Genomic DNA, 16,687 nt, shown 5'->3' with positions numbered 1-16,687 from the left:
AGTGCAAAAGGCCATGGCCCATGATGATCAGCAGATGCATAGCATAAATGCTAACATAAGGATAGCAATCTCTGCCATAAACTTTACCTCCAGGGAGAAAGGAACTTCACTAGAAACACAAGATCAGGAGGATGTGGTCCTGTGAGTTTCATAGGGGCACAGACTTTATTTTTTGAGAAGCTTTTCCAAAAATTCTGAGGTCAAGCTAACATCTTCTCTCCATTATTTCTACTTCCTACTTTCACATTAAAGGCCCAGCTAGAAAAAAAGCAAGAAGACTTTTGTAAACAGAATATGAAAGCATCATCAGATCGTTGCTCAGCTTTACTTAAGGATATCTTCAGTCCTCTGGAAGAAGATATAAAACAGGGGATTTATTCTAAACCAGGAGGATATCGTCTTTTTATCCAGAAGATGCAGGAGCTAAAGAAAAAATACCTTCAGGAACCCAGGAAGGGAATACAGGTAACCAACGCTCATCTCTCTGTCTGTTGCTCCCCTCAACCCCACACTTCCCTCCCTCCACTCCCCCTCCACCTCCTTTCCTTAGATCTGCTTTCTCCACAGTGGGTTCATTCCCCAGCAAGCTCACCCCATATTGGACCACAACACTAACAGCTCCAAAATTAGAGCCCTCACTCAAAGAACAGAGACTCTCCATCCATATTTATCAGTCTCTTCAAAAGGAATCTGCTTTGTAGAGTGCAATGCTTGGGCAACCTGGAGCATGTGCATCGTGACCACCGGACACACCAGGGCCAAGGGAAGCAATTCCCAGAGGAAAAGATGGTAGGCAAATAGGAATAGGCGCTTACAGATATTTCCTATTACTAGCTCCATTTTCTCTGGGTCTTAGAGTGAAGAAATTCTTCAGACATACTTGGAGTCCAAGGAGGCTGTGACTGAAACAATTCTACAGACAGACCAGACTCTCACAGAGAAGGAAAAGGAGATTGAAGGTGAGGAGCAAGAGACTAGATAGCCTCAAAAGCTTTTAAAATTCCAAATAATTTGGCTGGGTGAACCTGGGGTCTTGAAACAATAGTGAAATGAGCAAAGATGCCTCTCACTAGCTGAAGTGAGCTCTGACTAGGGCAGATGCAGCGAGGAGCAACAGCAACAGGTAAGTGTGCAGAGAAAAAAAAAGCAACGTGGTCACCCATGAGCTTTTTTTCTTCCTTTCCTCCTGACAGAGCAACGTGTGAAAGCTGAATCTGCAGAGGCTACAAGAAAAATGTTGGAGGAGATGCAGATAAAGAATCAGCAGATGATGGAGCAGAAAGAAAAGAGTTATCAGGAACATGTGAAACAACTGACTGAGAAGATGGACAAGGAGAGGGCCCAGTTAATGGCAGAACAAGACAGAGTTCTCAGTCTTAAACTTCAGGTATTGAATTGCTTCACCTCGAGGTTTCTCTTCTTGTTTTCTCTCCACTCTCCCTGATCTCTTTGTGTGGCTGTTAGACCATGAAGCCCAGAAGGACCTTTCTTACCCACTTATATTTTTCAATCCCATCTGTCTGCCTGTCCTGGGCCTGCCTATGTCTGGTTATTATAAATTGTATTTGAATTTATATCACATCTAGTCATTTATCAGTATAGTCTTCCATCAATGGTAGCTATTATCTGCTAGGCATTATAAAAAATGTCTTATCTGTATCTTTTCCTTAATATTATATGAAGCAAGAACTCAGTCCCATGACTTAGGAGAAGAAATAGGGGTTCAGAAAGGAGTAAATAACTTTTATAGGGTCACACAGCTTGGTAAGATATTCGAATCTCCTTCACCATTCGAAGGAATCCACAATGACTGTTTCTCTGTCACATGTGGTATGACTTTAGTTCTAAGAGAACCTGTGAGCAGAAAGATTCCTGAACTCTCACACTGGATCAGTCTGTCACTCCTGACTGTTTCCTCGGCCCTACTCCCAGTCTGTGTGATGAGCGATGTGCAGGAAGCCCATATGGTCAGTTTCCGGCCTGGATTCCCTTATTTATATTCTGCTACCTTTGCCCCCAGTCTGTGAGGCCTAAATCCAATTCACTGATCTAAAATTCAGACACTCCATTTGATTTTAAGAATTTATGTGTGTGTTATATGTGTGTATATAAAAGAGTCCCTGTGTGTATGTGTGTATAAAGGTGTATAATGCATAGGGAAGATTTGAAAACAAACATATGATTAAGATTGCCCACAAATGTTGTATAGAATTAATGGGATAAAAGACCAAGACTTGTAATTTAAGCTTATCAATATATCAGAAAGTATAAGCCAAAAATCTGTCTTAGCTAAAGGAGGCTCAGAAAAAGTAATCACGAGGCTAGGATGCCCAAGAGAAAGTATAATAAAAATTAATGGAGAAAAGTTCAAGAAGAAATTAAATTCTAAAAAAAATCTATGAATGTGGAAAATAGATAGCAGTTAAGGATTTACTTACCACTACACTTTATTCATGATTTGTCCTTTTTAGGAACAAGCCCAGTTACTGAAGGAAGGATTCAAACGGGAGAGTGAACAACTTCATAAAGAAATACAGAATCTCCAGAATAACATGAGAAGAAGGAAGAGATGTGTCTTAAGCTAAAGGCGTAAGGAATAGAGCTTTCCTGTTCACTCTTGGCTGAAGGCATAACTCAAGAAGTTTTAGAATTCGGAAAAATGTCACTACACTTGAGAAAAAGTGACCTTTTTTAAGCTGATTAAAAAGAATCTACAAAAAACCCTTCACCTAACATATTTAATGATGAAAAACTGAATGCTTTGCCCTTAACTCAGGAACAAAGCAAGAATATCTAGTCTCTCCAGTCCTGTTAAACATTATACTAAAAGAGTTAGTACAATATGGGAGAAAAAGGAATAAAGGCATATAGATCAGAAAAGATAAAATAAAGCTGTCTTTATTCGCAGGCATTATGATTATCCATATAGGAAAATATCAAGGAATCTAAAAATGAAAAATAAAACCTCTTGGAACAAATAAGTGAGTTTAACAAGGTTGTAAGACAAAAGACAAGGTCGTAACACAAAAAAACAATTTTCAACTGTATTTCTATATAAAAGAAATGACCAATTGGAAACCAAAATTTTAAAAACAATATCGCTTACAATGATTGTTTTTTAAAAAATGAAATAGGTAGAAATCTAACAACACATGCACGGGATCTCTGCACTGGAAACCATTCTAAGACCAAGAGATTGTGGATTCAAACATGACCCATCATGAATCTCCTTAAATTCCAGCTCCCTTGCAGTTTTTATGATGTTCCTTTTACTCGTTGTAGAAGAGAAGATTTAAGAACCTTCTTTATAGAGTTAGCCCTGACAAAGCATGTGCCCAATATTCATTAAGTTCCACTGAGCACTAAAAATACGTCCATTATGTGTGTTAGGCTTTTATCTAAATAGAAAGAGGAAAAAATATGGCCCAGAACTCAGAATGCTACATAATATACCTACCACACACACACACACACACACACACACACATACACAAGCACATCCCACCTGTCCCACCAAGAGTTCTTTGACAGACAGGATTTCATAGAATGCAAGACAGTCAAACTTACCCAGTTTTTATTGTGGAGTAAGTTTTATTTTCCCACCTAACTTCAAAACAGAGTACCTAGAGAATTAGATGACCCTGCGGGAAAACCAGTAATTGCTTAGGCTATAAGGATCATTCATTTAAAAAAATATTCATTGAGGATCTACTACATACTCTCCCAAGGAGTGGGAACATAGTTGTAGTCCCTCTCTTAAGGAAATAGTCTACGGTGAATTCAGAGATTAAACAAATAAGTTTAATCTCAAATAAGTTTAGTACAGAAAACTAAATTCCCAAGAAATTGAGGGGAGAGGATTTCTGATTTGGAAGGAGTTGATCTACTCCCCTTACCCCAAGATATCTCAGAGGCCTCCTTAGTATGTTTTAACCATATTCCCCTTATCAGGCAGTTAGTTAAAAAAGAAAAGAAAAGAAATTAAGTTGGGAGGGGGAAATCGGAAGAGAAAGAGCACCCACCACCTGGCCCCAAAACACTTCAATAGTGTAACATGCTCACAGCATCTCTCTTTTAGAGTGGACTGGTAAGTGAAAGAAGAGAGCAATGAGCTCCATCTAGTGGCCAATATTTTTATTTCTCTTCACAGTATTTTATCACTACATTTTATCATCCAAGTTTGTTCTTATTCATTGCCTGTCTCCCCCACTACACTCTGAACTCCATCTGGGCAGGAACATTGCCTGTTTTGTTCATCGCAGACTCAGCTAGAAGGGTTCAGGGCACATGGTAAACCATAAATAAATATTTTTAAACATACGAGTGAACATCTTACATGAACAGTGTATCATCCCAGCACCATTCCTGATGCTTCTCCCTGAAAGTTTAACATTTGATTATTTAATATCCTATTGAATATTACAGAAATTTTATAGTTATTTAAATTTCTGTACTATTTAGAGTAGAATACTCCTCCTCTCCCTCTCCAAAACTGATTTCATCATTACCCCTTCTTTACAAACCTAGAGAACCTGCTGTTGATTTACATTCCTACCATCGCTCAGAGGATCCACCTGACATAAAGCACATAGTGCTGACCAGTAGTGGTGCCAGAGGGCATTGCACACCATGACAGATAGAAGGAGCAAGGGGCAGTCCCCACTGAAACCCTCCAGGAGCTGAGAACCTGCATAGAACCTTTAAGAGCCTCCAAGAGCTTAAGAACTCCAACATGAATGCAAATCAGGAACTCCAGAGGCAAAGCCAGATTGAGAAAGGAAACATAAAACCTTCCTCAGAAGAGCGATGCCTACCAGGCTCTAGCAGAGTGATACTCACTTATGTAGTGATATTTTCTGATACCATTAGCCAGAAGCCACACACTTGGTCCACGTCTTGAAGGACACAATACTTGCCAGAGTTTCCACAAGGCCAATTTTTATTATTATATCCTACACATGGACCTGATGTTTTGAAGAATTTTTTTCCTACCAATTTGATTTGTAATGTCAAAATTCATTTTCTCTTTTTAAAAATTGTTCAGAGACTATGAAAAATTTCTCAGTGACTCAGGTAACCAGTACTAAGATTAAACTGCTATAAATCCAGCATATAAATGTGCATGTGGACAGACAGGCAGGCAGCACACACAGAGATAAATAGATACATAGTCACCCTGGGCAGCCTTCCTATTGTAATTCCTATTACAATAGAAGTTGTAATTCCTATACAATTTCTATTATGATTTAAATATTTTTAAATATTTAAACTAATGTTTGTACAGCTATTAGTATCTGGCTGAAAAGCATGTACTTTAATAATACATGCATGCATAAATCTTATATTTAAAATAGCTACATGGGGCTGAAAACTGGACATAACTCTTGACAAATATAACTGTATATATTTAAAGTGTACAATGTGCTGATTTTATGCACATATACACTGTAGAATGACTTCCAAGATCAACATAATTACCACAAGCATCACCTCACACAGTTAACAGTTAACTTGTGTGTGGGGGTAATGAGAATGCTTGAGATCTAGTCTCAGCAACTTCCATGAATATAACTCTTTATAGCAGGAATGTAAGGTGGGAAAGGCTTTAGGGACTTCAAACCCAGACTGAATTCCCTTTTTCCTAGAGCAGGTATTTCTTAGTACAGTGAAAGGGTTATAAGATAAAGGAAAAGTGTTCTGCCTGCCGAATTTTCACATTCTTAGTACCCAGAAGTGACAGCCACCTCTTGAGAGGCATTTCCAGAGGATGAGGCACTGCCAATATCTTCCTTCATCTCCTCCCTGTCACTCGTCTATTGTCACCTGGAAGGCCCCTGTGAAAGTAAAGTGGGATGCCTGTGCTAAGCAAACTAAAAGAGTCACTAAACTATCACAGCCATACCATGACCGCATATCAAAAAACAACAACAACATGTAAATAAGTTAAAACAAACTTATTTCCCCCTCATGTAAGTACAGCCCAGGGCTGGAGTGGTGGCTGCTCTGCCATCTTCAGTTAGCGGATTCTAGTGGTCCCAGGCGGCGGAAGCCATCGTGTCTGCACGCGGACTGGCGGGGAAACCGCAAACCCAGGAACTGATGAAGACATACTGTACCCCTTCAAGACATTTCCCGGATGCAGCATATCCAGCTTCCACTTATGTCCTATGGGCCAGAATTTAATCTTATGGCCGACCAAGCTACAAGAGAGGCTGGAAATGCAGTCTTTCTACCAAACGCCCATGTACTCTGATGAAGTTTGGAGGGTGTATTATTATTGGACAAGAGAATACTAAATATTGGAGAATAACCAGCCTCCCTTCTTAAGATTCTTTTCCTTTTTCTTAAAAAACAATTTTATAGTGCTTATTAAGAAGCAAGTACAGCTCTAAATTTTTCCAGGTCTATGAAATCAACCAATAGCAGCATAAGTAAGGTTCTAGTATCCACGTTTTACAGATAAGGAAACTGAAGCACAGATAAATGAAGTAGGTGGCACAAAGTCACTCAGCTAGAAAATTGCAGAGCTGGGATTTGAACCATACAGTTTGGCTTACCCACTATCCTATACTGTCCTCTCTCTGCTGTATTTCATAATATTTTTAGTATTTTATATGAGGCAATGGAAAAGGCTTTATCTATATGTAAGATAAAGCCTTTTTTCTTACTGATAAAAAGAAAGTATTTTCTTTTTATTCAGAATAGAAATCAGGAGAGGATATAAGGAAAACACATTTATTAGCTATTAATTCTAGGGAGTCACTTATATTTCTCATCAAACACCAACATGTGTATAAAGATAACACAAAGCTTAGCACATGAACAAAGCATGCAGATGCCCAGCATTTGGTCATTCCATCATTTAATGAACATGTGTGTAAACCAATAACAACAAGAGATGACAAATTAAACACGTTTACATTCTCTCTCTACTTAAGACCCACTAGTATGATTGGAGGGAAGATGGTGGCTTTACTCTAGGCAGCGTTTTTCTCGGCTTTTGTGAAGAGGAGGGAAACTCGCGGATCCGTGGAGAAACAGAGCAAGTGGGCTAGGTTACCAAATCACTTTTGAAAGCAGGACATCAAAAATTATTGCACTCACTGGAAAACCAGACGGTAAGAAGTCTGCTACAGGACAAAAGGGGCCCAGGGATCAGCGCGGGGTCTAGGGGTGTGCAGACCCCAGGCCCGCCCAGGGTGCTCCAGGTTCTGCCCCAGGGCACCCAGGAGAGGGAAGTCGCTGCTCCCTCCCCAGAATACTGGGGGTGAGCAACTCCAGGGGAGAACGTGTTGCTAAAAGGAACAGATTAGACAGTCGGACTGGGAAAAAATCACCCAGGGACTATGAACACCCGCCCAGAGGCCTCTGAGGAGTGAGGGACACTAGCCGACAGGACCAGGGGCAGCCTGAAAGGGCGCCTGCACCCCTAGCCCAATGGAAATGCAGATCGGTGGAGAGTACAGAACCAGGCTGTGCTCCGCTCACGCCCCGTAGGGAGGCCTGAATTGCACGCTCGATCCTGGGAGGGACGTGGCACTTGGTGCCTTCCTACAGTGGTGGCTCAGAGATTTCCAGCCAGCCCGACCGGGGGAGCAGGGAAAGGCACCCACACCCGGTTGGAGTGAGGTTCGACAGGGAACATGGAGCTGAAAACGGCTTGGCGTGAGCACCGTCAGGATGACTGACTCTCGCGCGCTTTGATCCCAGAAGGGTCCTGGCGAGGTGCTTAGGGCGATCCTAGACCCCGAATCTCAAAAGTTTGGGGGAGGGGTGCTCCCTTTTACGATCCCCAGGGAGGGCACAGTGAATCCCAAAACATCGAGGGTGCCTTCTGAGATCATAGAGCTGGAAACCTGCAGGACCCCGGAGTCCGAAGAATGTAGAAGTGAGATGCAGAGAGCCAGTGTGCTCGGGAGCGCCCAGGCTGCAGGACAGACCTGCTGAGATCTGGCTGGGAGAGACAGAAGCATTTCAAAGGTCCCTCAGCCAGCTGAAGCCAGCAAGATCAGAAAAACTGGTCTGGCCAGTTAGAAACCAACGAGAGGTTTTTTTGTTGTTGTTTTGTTTTGTTTTTTCTTTTTGTTTGTTTGTTTTTTGGCTTTGATTGGTTTCTCTGGCTGTTGTTGGTTGATTGATTTTATCTTGTGTTTTACGTGACATTTTCTTTTTCTTTTTTTTTTTTATTTCAATCATTGTTCAAGTACAGTTTTCTCCCCCCTACTCCCGTTCCAGCGCCTCCACCCAACCCTCCCCCCTTCCCCCCATTACCCCCCACCCCTAGTTTTTGTCCATGTGTCCTCCAAATTTGTTCCTGTAATCCCTACCCATTCCCCTCTGAAATTCCCTCTTCTCTCCCCTCTGGCCACTGTCAGACTATCCCCTATTTCAGTGTCTTTGGTTATATTTTGCTAGTTTTTTGTTTTGTTTTATTTTGTTGTTTAGATTCCTGTTAAAGGTGATATCATGTGGTATTTGTCTTTCACTGCCTGGCTTGTTTCACTTAGCATAATGCTTTCCAGCTCCATCCATGCTGTTGCAAAGGGTAGGAGCTCCTTCTTTCTTTCTGCTGCATAGAATTCCATTGTGTAAATGTACCATAGTTTTTTGATCCATTCATTTACTGATGGGCATCTAGGTTGCTTCTAGCACCTAGCTATTGTAAATTGTGCTGCTATGAACATCGGGGTGCAAAGGTTCTTTTGTATTGGTGTTCTTATTATTTTTATCTCGCAATCTCTTATGTTTCTCTTCCATTCATCCTAATATTATTCTTTCCACTCCAAATTTATCTCTCCTGCACTACATCTTCTGCTTTTCTTTCCTTTTTTTTTAATCTTGCAAGTTACTGTAAATTTGTATTCTTTTTCTCACTCTTCCGACATTTTTTATTTTAATAATATTTTGGTATTCTTTTTCTTTCTGTATAATCTTCTTTGCTTGGCTGGTTATACTGTCATTTGATAGGTTCCCCCTGGTATCTCAGTCACAAGGTGTTGATAAGTTACTATCCTTCATCTGTGTTCCATTAATACACCTCTCAAGGTTCTATACTCTTTATTCTTGTTATCTAGTCCTCATCAATTCTGCCACAAGATTGTCACTTTACTATTACTGCTAGTAAGACCTAGTCTATACAATTGTAAATGCTTCACAATAACCCTACCTGATCTCAGCCCACTTTGCAATTTTCTGAACTATACCATTGAGGAGGTTGTCTCTATTCTTTTACTCACTACTCCTATATACTAATCTTTAGTCCAACCCTACCTTAGAATCTGACCTCCCACAGCCTCACAGCTTTCTAGATCCAACTAACAATCCTCTCGTCCCCAATAAGAGTCTTACCTTCTTTCCATCCTTTCTAAAACGTGGATAGTGGGGTGGAGGATCACGGTTAACACTATAAGGAGCCAAAGGATAACCCTTCTCTTCTCTACTGGCTGCTAAAGTAAATATCATAGTATACTGTCTTGCTGTCTTAAACCATTTTGCCTTACTCCTCCAACTGATCACAAAAAAGAATAGGGGGAAGCTGTGAGCACCAGGATACATGAAGGAGATTGCACCACTGAATCTCACAAATATTCTACCACAGAAGTTCACACCATAATTAAAGGAAATTAAAACAGATCAAATTAACAAACAAGAAGAAAAAAGAAGAAACCCATGAACAATGAGAAAACAAAGAAACAACCCCCAACTGAAGGGAAACGAGGAAGCCTCAGGAAAAATGCTAAATGAAATAGAGGCAACTCGACTATCAGATAGTGAGTTCAAAACAATGATTACCAGGAAGTTCAATGAATTCACAATGAGCTTTCAGAAATTAGAGGGAAACTACATCAATCTCACTGCAAACTATATAAACATGAAAAAGGAAATAGAAACTCTCAACAAAGGTCAAGAGGAAATGAAGAATACAATTTCTGAACTGAAGAACACAGTAGAAGGAATGAAAAGCAGGATTGATGAAGCAGAAGATCAGATTAGCGAGCTGGAGGACAAAGTAGAAAACAGCATCCAGAAAGAGCAAGAAAAGGAAAAGAGGCTCAGAAAGAATGAAGAGGGATTAAGAGAAATGCAAGACAATATGAAACATAATAATATCAGTATAATAGGGATATCAGAAGCAGAAGAAGAAAAGCAAGGGATCGAAATCCTAGTTGAACAAGTAATGAAGGAGAACTTCCCTAATTTGATGAGAGAAAAAGTCACACAAATCCAGGAAACACAGAGAGTCCCAATCAAGAGGAACCCAAAGAGACCCACCCCAAGGCACATCATAATTAAAATGACAAAATTTCAAGACAAAGAGAGAATCTTAAAGGCAGCAAGGGAGAAAAAGGAAGTAACATACAAGGGAGCCCCAATAAGGCTAACAGCTGACTTCTCAATGGAAACACTTCAAGCCAGAAGAGAATGGCAAGAGTAATGAGAACCAGAGGGCTGCAACCAAGGCTACTATATCCAGCAAAGCTCTCGATCAAGATAGAAGGCCAAATAAGAAGCTTCCCAGACAAAAGAAGTCTAAAAGAATACACCTCCACCAAACCAGCTCTGCAAGAGATTCTAAAAGGACTGCTTTAAGGAAGGGAAGGAAAAGAGAGAGAGAGAGAGAGAGAGGGACACACGTACATAAAAGACAATGAATAAGTACCTATCAATAATAACCTTAAACGTAAATGGATTAAATGCTCCAATCAAAAGACATAGAATAGCTGATTGGATAAGAAAAAATGACCCACATATCTGCTGTCTACAAGAGACCCACCTCAGGATAAAAGACCTACACAGGCTGAAAGTGAAGGGCTGGAAACAAATCTTCCAAGCAAATGGACAGGGAAAAAAAAGCCGGGGTAGCAATACTCATATCAGACAAAATAGACTTCTAAAAAAGGTCCATAAAGAGAGACCCAGAAGGTCACTTCATAATACTCAAGGGAAGAATCCATCAAGAACACATAAATATTGTTAATATATATGCACCGAACATAGGAGCGCCGAAATACATAAAGAAAATCTTAGAGGACTTCAAGAAAGATATGGACAGCAACACAATTATACTGGGAGATTTTAACACCCCACTTTCAAAAATGGACAGGTCTTCTAAACAAAATATCAACAAAGATATTGTGGCATTGAACAATACCCTTGATGAAATGGACTTTACTGATATATACAGAGCCCTCCACCCAAAAGAAGCTAAATATACATTCTTTTCAATTGTATATGGAACATTCTCAAAGATAGACCACATGATAGGACACAAAACAAGCCTCAGGAATTTCAAGAAAATTGAAATCATACCAAGCATTTTCTCAGACCACAAAGGACTGAAGCTAGAAACCAACCCCAAGGGAAAAAAAACGAAAACACTCAAAATCATGGAGATTAAATAGCATGCTATTAAACAATGAATGGGTCAAGAATGATATTAGGGAAGAAATCAAGAGGTTTCTGGAAACAAATGAGAATGAACTCACAACAACCCAAAACTTATGGGACACAGCCAAGGCAGTCCTGAGAGGGAAGTTCATAGCGATACAGGCCCACCTAAAAAAGTTAGAAACATTCCAAACAAATAACCTATCCCTACACCTACGAGAACTCGAGGAACAACAACAAAGGCAGCCCAGAGCAAGCAGAAGGAAGGAAATAACCAAGATCAGAGCAGAATTAAATGACATAGAGACTAAAAGCACAATTCTAAGGATCAATGAATCCAAGAGCTGGTTCTGTGAAAAGATAAACAAAATCGACAAGCCTTTAAGCAGACTCATCAAGAAAAAAAGAGAGAAGACCCAAATAAACACAATCAGAAATGAAAGAGGAGAGATTACAACAGATACCACAGATATACAAAGGATCGTAAGAAATTACTACAAAGAGCTGTATGCTAAGAAATTTGAAAACCTAGGTGAAATGGACAACTTTCTAGAAAAATATAATCTTCCAAAACTCAATGAAAAAGAAGCAGAAAGCCTGAACAGACCAATAACAACAAAAGAAATTGAAGCAGTAGTCAAAAAACTCCCAACACACAAAAGCCCGGGACCAGATGGTTTCACAGGAGAATTCTACAAAGCATTTAAGGAAGAGCTAACCCCTATCCTTCACAGACTATTCCAAAAAATCCAAAAAGATGGGAGTCTCCCAAACTCTTTTTATGAGGCCAACATCATCCTAATTCCAAAACCAAATAAAGACACAACAAAGAAAGAAAACTTCAGGCCAATATCACTGATGAACATTGACGCTAAAATCCTCAACAAAATACTGGCAAACCGCATCCAACAATACATTAAAAAGATCATACACCATGACCAAGTGGGATTCATTCCAGGGATGCAAGGATGGTTCAATATTCGCAGGTCAGTAAATGTAATACATCACATAAACAAAAGCAAAGACAAAAACCACATGATCATATCAATTGATGCAGAAAAAGCATTTGATAAGGTACAGCACCCATTCATGATAAAAACACTCGGCAAAGTGGGAATAGAGGGAGCATTCCTCAACATAATAAAGGCCATATATGAGAGACCTTCAGCCAACATCATACTCAATGGGCAAAAATTAAAATCTTTTCCACTAAGATCAGGAACAAGACAAGGCTGTCCACTTTCACCACTTCTATTCAATATAGTACTGGAAGTTTTAGCCACAGCAATCAGACAAGAAAAAGAAATAAAAGGCATTCAAATCAGAAAGGAGGAAACAAAACTGTCACTGTTTGCAGATGACATGATAGTATACATAGAAAATCCTATAGTCTCTACCAAAAAACTGTTTGACCTAATAAATGAATTTGGCAAAACAGCAGGATACAAAGTCAATATCCAGAAATCAAAGGCATTTCTGTACACCAACAATGAAACAGCAGAAACAGAGATCAAGGAAAAAATCCCATTTGAAATAGCAAAAAGAAAAATAAAATATCTAGGAATAAACCTAACCAAAGAGGTAAAAGACCTGTATTCAGAAAACTACACAACACTGAAGAAAGAAATCAAGGAAGACACAAACAAATGGAAACATATACTGTGTTCATGGATTGGAAGAATTAATATCATCAAAATGTCCACACTACCCAAAGCAATTTGCACATTCAATGCAATACCTATTAAAGTACCAATGGCTTATTTCACAGACATAGAACAAACACTTCAGAAATTTATATGGAATTATAAATGACCCCGAATAGCTGCTGCAATTTTGAGAAAGAAGAGTAAAGTAGGAGGGATCACAATACCCGACACTAAACTATACTACTAGGCCACTGTAATCAGAACAGCCTGGTACTGGCACAAAAACAGGCACATAGACCAATGGAACAGAACAGAGAGCCCAGAAATAAGCCCAAGTCTCTATGGTCAATTAATACTTGACAAAGGAGGCAGCAACATTAAATGAAATAAAAATAGCCTCTTCAACAGATGGTGTTGGGAGAACTGGACAGCCACGTACAAAAAAATGAAACTTGAGCACCAACTTACACCATATACAAAAATTAATTCAAGGTGGATAAAAGACTTAAATATAAAACGTGACACCATTAAAGTCCTCGAGGAGAATGTAGGTAGGAAAATCTCAGATATTTCACAAAGAAACTTTTTTACTGACGTGTCCCCTAGAGCAAGGGACATAAACGAAAGAATAAACAAATGGGACCTCATCAAAATTAAAAGCTTCTGCACAGCTAAAGAAAACAGTATCAAAATTAAAAGAGAACCAACTGTATGGGAAAACATATTTGCCAATGATACCTCAGACAAGGGTTTAATCTCCAAAATATATAAAGAACTTACACGACTGCACTCTAAGAAGACAAGGAATCCAGTTAAAAAGTGGGCAAAGGACTTGAACAGACACTTCTCCAAGGAGGACATACAGAAAATCCAAAGACACATGAAACAATGTTCAATATCGCTAGCTATCAGAGAGATGCAAATTAAAACCACAATGAGATACCACTTCACACCAGTCAGAATGGCCATCATAAACAAAGCAACAAACAACAAGTGTTGGAGAGGTTGTGGAGAAAAGGGGACCCTAGTGCACTGTTGGTGGGACTGCAGACTGGTACAACCACTATGGAAAGCAGTATGGAACTTCCTCAGAAAACTAAAAATGGATCTGCCTTTTGACCCAGCAATTCCACTGCTGGGACTCTATCCTAAGAATACTAAAACACCAATTCAAAAGAACCTATGCATCCCAATGTTCATAGCAGCACAATTTACAATAGCTAGATGCTGGAAGCAACCAAGATGCCCATCAGTAAATGAATGGATCAAAAAACTATGGTACATTTACACAATGGAATTCTATGCAGCAGAAAGAAAGAAGGAGCTCCTACCCTTTGCAACAGCGTGGATGGAGCTGGAAAACATTATGCTTAGCAAAACAAGCCAGGCAGTGAAAGACAAATACCATATGATCTCACCTTTAACAGGAACCTAAATAACAAAACAAAGAAACAAGCAAAATATAACCAAAGACACTGAAATAGAGGACAGGCTGACGGTGACCGGAGGGGAGAGAAGAGGGAATTTAAGGGGACAGTGGGAAGGGTTCACAGAAACAAACTTAAAGGACACATGGTCATAAACTAAGGGGAGGGTGGTAATGGGAGGGAAGTGGGGAGGGGGGGAGGGGGGACTGGATTGGGAGTAAAAAGGAGAAAACTGTATTTGAACAATAATTGAAATAAAATTTTTTTAAAAAGACCCACTAGTATAACAGTAAGGAGATCTTTTAAGCCCCAGGAGAACAAAAACAATAAGTGAAATAACAGTGGCAACAAAATTACAGAACTTATAAAGCAAATGGGCAGGTGATACTTGACAGCAGATTTAAACAAGCTGAATCCTAGACCAATCATGAAGAAAGCCAAAAAGCCAACTCAATTTACTCCCATAGAACTCTCCAAAGGTTCAGGAGTAAATACAGGAGAATCATTTAAAGGCCTTTCTAAGAGACAAGCAGATCCCCAGGTCTCCACCTCTGGTCTGCTGTAGCCCCACCAATAGGTCCATCTTCACCTGAGCAGATCAGCAGTTCACTGGTATACTCTGGAGAGGGTAAACAGACTGTCTGAATTCAGGAGAAGCTAGTGGTAAAGACAAACTGGAACTTTGAGCAAACGTCATCAGTCAGGAGGGTCTCTGGGAAGACCTAGAACTTAAGGAAGTTCTCACACAGTACTGTAATGGGAAGAAACACACACATGAGAACCCTAGAGAAAAAACTCTGTTTCTAGTAAACCTCTGTGGTTCTAACTTTCTCTGCCTTTAACTTCCTTTCCCTTTTTTTAAATACCCCTGCATCTTGGCACTCAAGCCAATGAGTTGCAACCCTCTCTTTTTCCAGAATAAATCCTTTTTGGTGACAAAACACCTGGTCAATTATTATTTCTCAGTTGACACCAGGTACAGTTGATAGCAGAAGGGAAGTGCTGAAATCAAGGAAATAAGTGCATGTCACCATAAAGAATGTTGAGATCTTTAGCCCTCTTTCCCTCTGCTGCCAGTACCTGAGTCACCAACCTCATCTCTCGCTCTGACAAACTCCGACAGATCTTCTCCTTGCCAACCCACAAGTTACATCTCCAAGGCAGCTAGACTATCGTTTTTAAGTTGAATTAAGACCCCATTATTCCTCTGCCCAAGATTTTCCAATGGCTGCTTCAGAATAAAATCCAAACTCCTTTCTGTGGTCTTCAAGACTCTGCATGGCCTGGCCCTGCCTTCCTCTCCACCCTAATCTGGAATCACTTTCCCCCTGCACCACTACATTTTACACACACTGGTCTCTCTTATTCCTTAAACATGCCGTTTGCTCCCATTTAAAGGCCTTTTCAGCTGCTCTTTCCCTTTCCAGAATCATTTTTTGCAAGCCTGATTCTTCATCATTCATTCTAGGTTTAAATATTAGCTCCTCCAAAAACATCCAAAAAAGTAATAAGCCTTCCCTGACCTTCCTCCACAAACTAGTTGCTGTTTTTACCCCTCATTGCTTCTTTATAGTACTTACCACCTTCTGAAGTCAGTTTGTATCTCTATCGTTTCTCCTCCTGGAAGGTTTAAGACACTTTCTCTGCCTCATTTTCCCCAGAAGCCTCAGCACCTATCTACTCAAGTCATATTTGTTCAATGTAAGAAAAAGAAATGCAGCAGCTGGCATGGGGAGCTGAATGACACCCTTATGGCTGGTGTTGTTAGGAACTACCTATGGTGTGTCCCTGTAAAACATAACAACCTGACACAATCCCTGCATGGGACAAAGTCACACTGCGATCCTGATGGAGTGAGAGGACAGACAAGATCACTTCATAATCTTGCCTAAACACACATAAAACAAGGTCACTCTGCAACTGCAAAAATGCCAAACTTCCTCCTCTCCCAGCTGATAAAACTGTTGCTTTTTTACCAGTTACAGGTTTCACCTTGCAATTTTCCTGCCTTCTTCCTCAAAAGCTGTATTATGATACCCAATCTCAGAAGTACCCCACATCTTGACAGCACCCAAAACAGATTGAATCTCCAGTTTCCTTGAATCCTGCCCCCAAATCACCCAAATCCTATGTCATTCTAATATTGTCATTAAAATGACTCACATTTGCACAAGATGTGTGTTCTCCCTCATTGTAAGGACAAATAAACCCAACTTTCTGACTACA

At 40.0% G+C, this 16,687-nt stretch overlaps 1 protein-coding gene across 2 annotated transcripts in view; it reads left to right on the top strand.

The window, feature by feature from the left end:
- The window catches only part of LOC114498043 (guanylate-binding protein 1-like), a 26,859-nt gene extending 10,172 nt beyond the window's left edge, over positions 1-16,687 (top strand). Inside the window, exons 8-12 of one of the 2 annotated variants that reach the window (XM_028514101.2) lie at positions 253-465; positions 857-959; positions 1,194-1,387; positions 2,472-2,589; positions 16,123-16,687. In XM_028514101.2, the coding sequence (XP_028369902.1) occupies positions 253-465; positions 857-959; positions 1,194-1,387; positions 2,472-2,585 (624 nt within the window). In that variant the 3' untranslated portion in view covers positions 2,586-2,589; positions 16,123-16,687. Of the gene's footprint in view, positions 1-252; positions 466-856; positions 960-1,193; positions 1,388-2,471; positions 2,722-16,122 lie in introns of those variants that run through there. The other variant, XM_036026389.1, reaches the window with a different exon arrangement.

This window comes from Phyllostomus discolor, chromosome 5 (genome assembly GCF_004126475.2).
Source record: "Phyllostomus discolor isolate MPI-MPIP mPhyDis1 chromosome 5, mPhyDis1.pri.v3, whole genome shotgun sequence".
NCBI lineage: Eukaryota > Metazoa > Chordata > Mammalia > Chiroptera > Phyllostomidae > Phyllostomus > Phyllostomus discolor.
The sequence above is the reverse complement of the archived record's forward strand: the minus strand, read 5'-3'. Positions and strand labels throughout refer to the sequence as shown.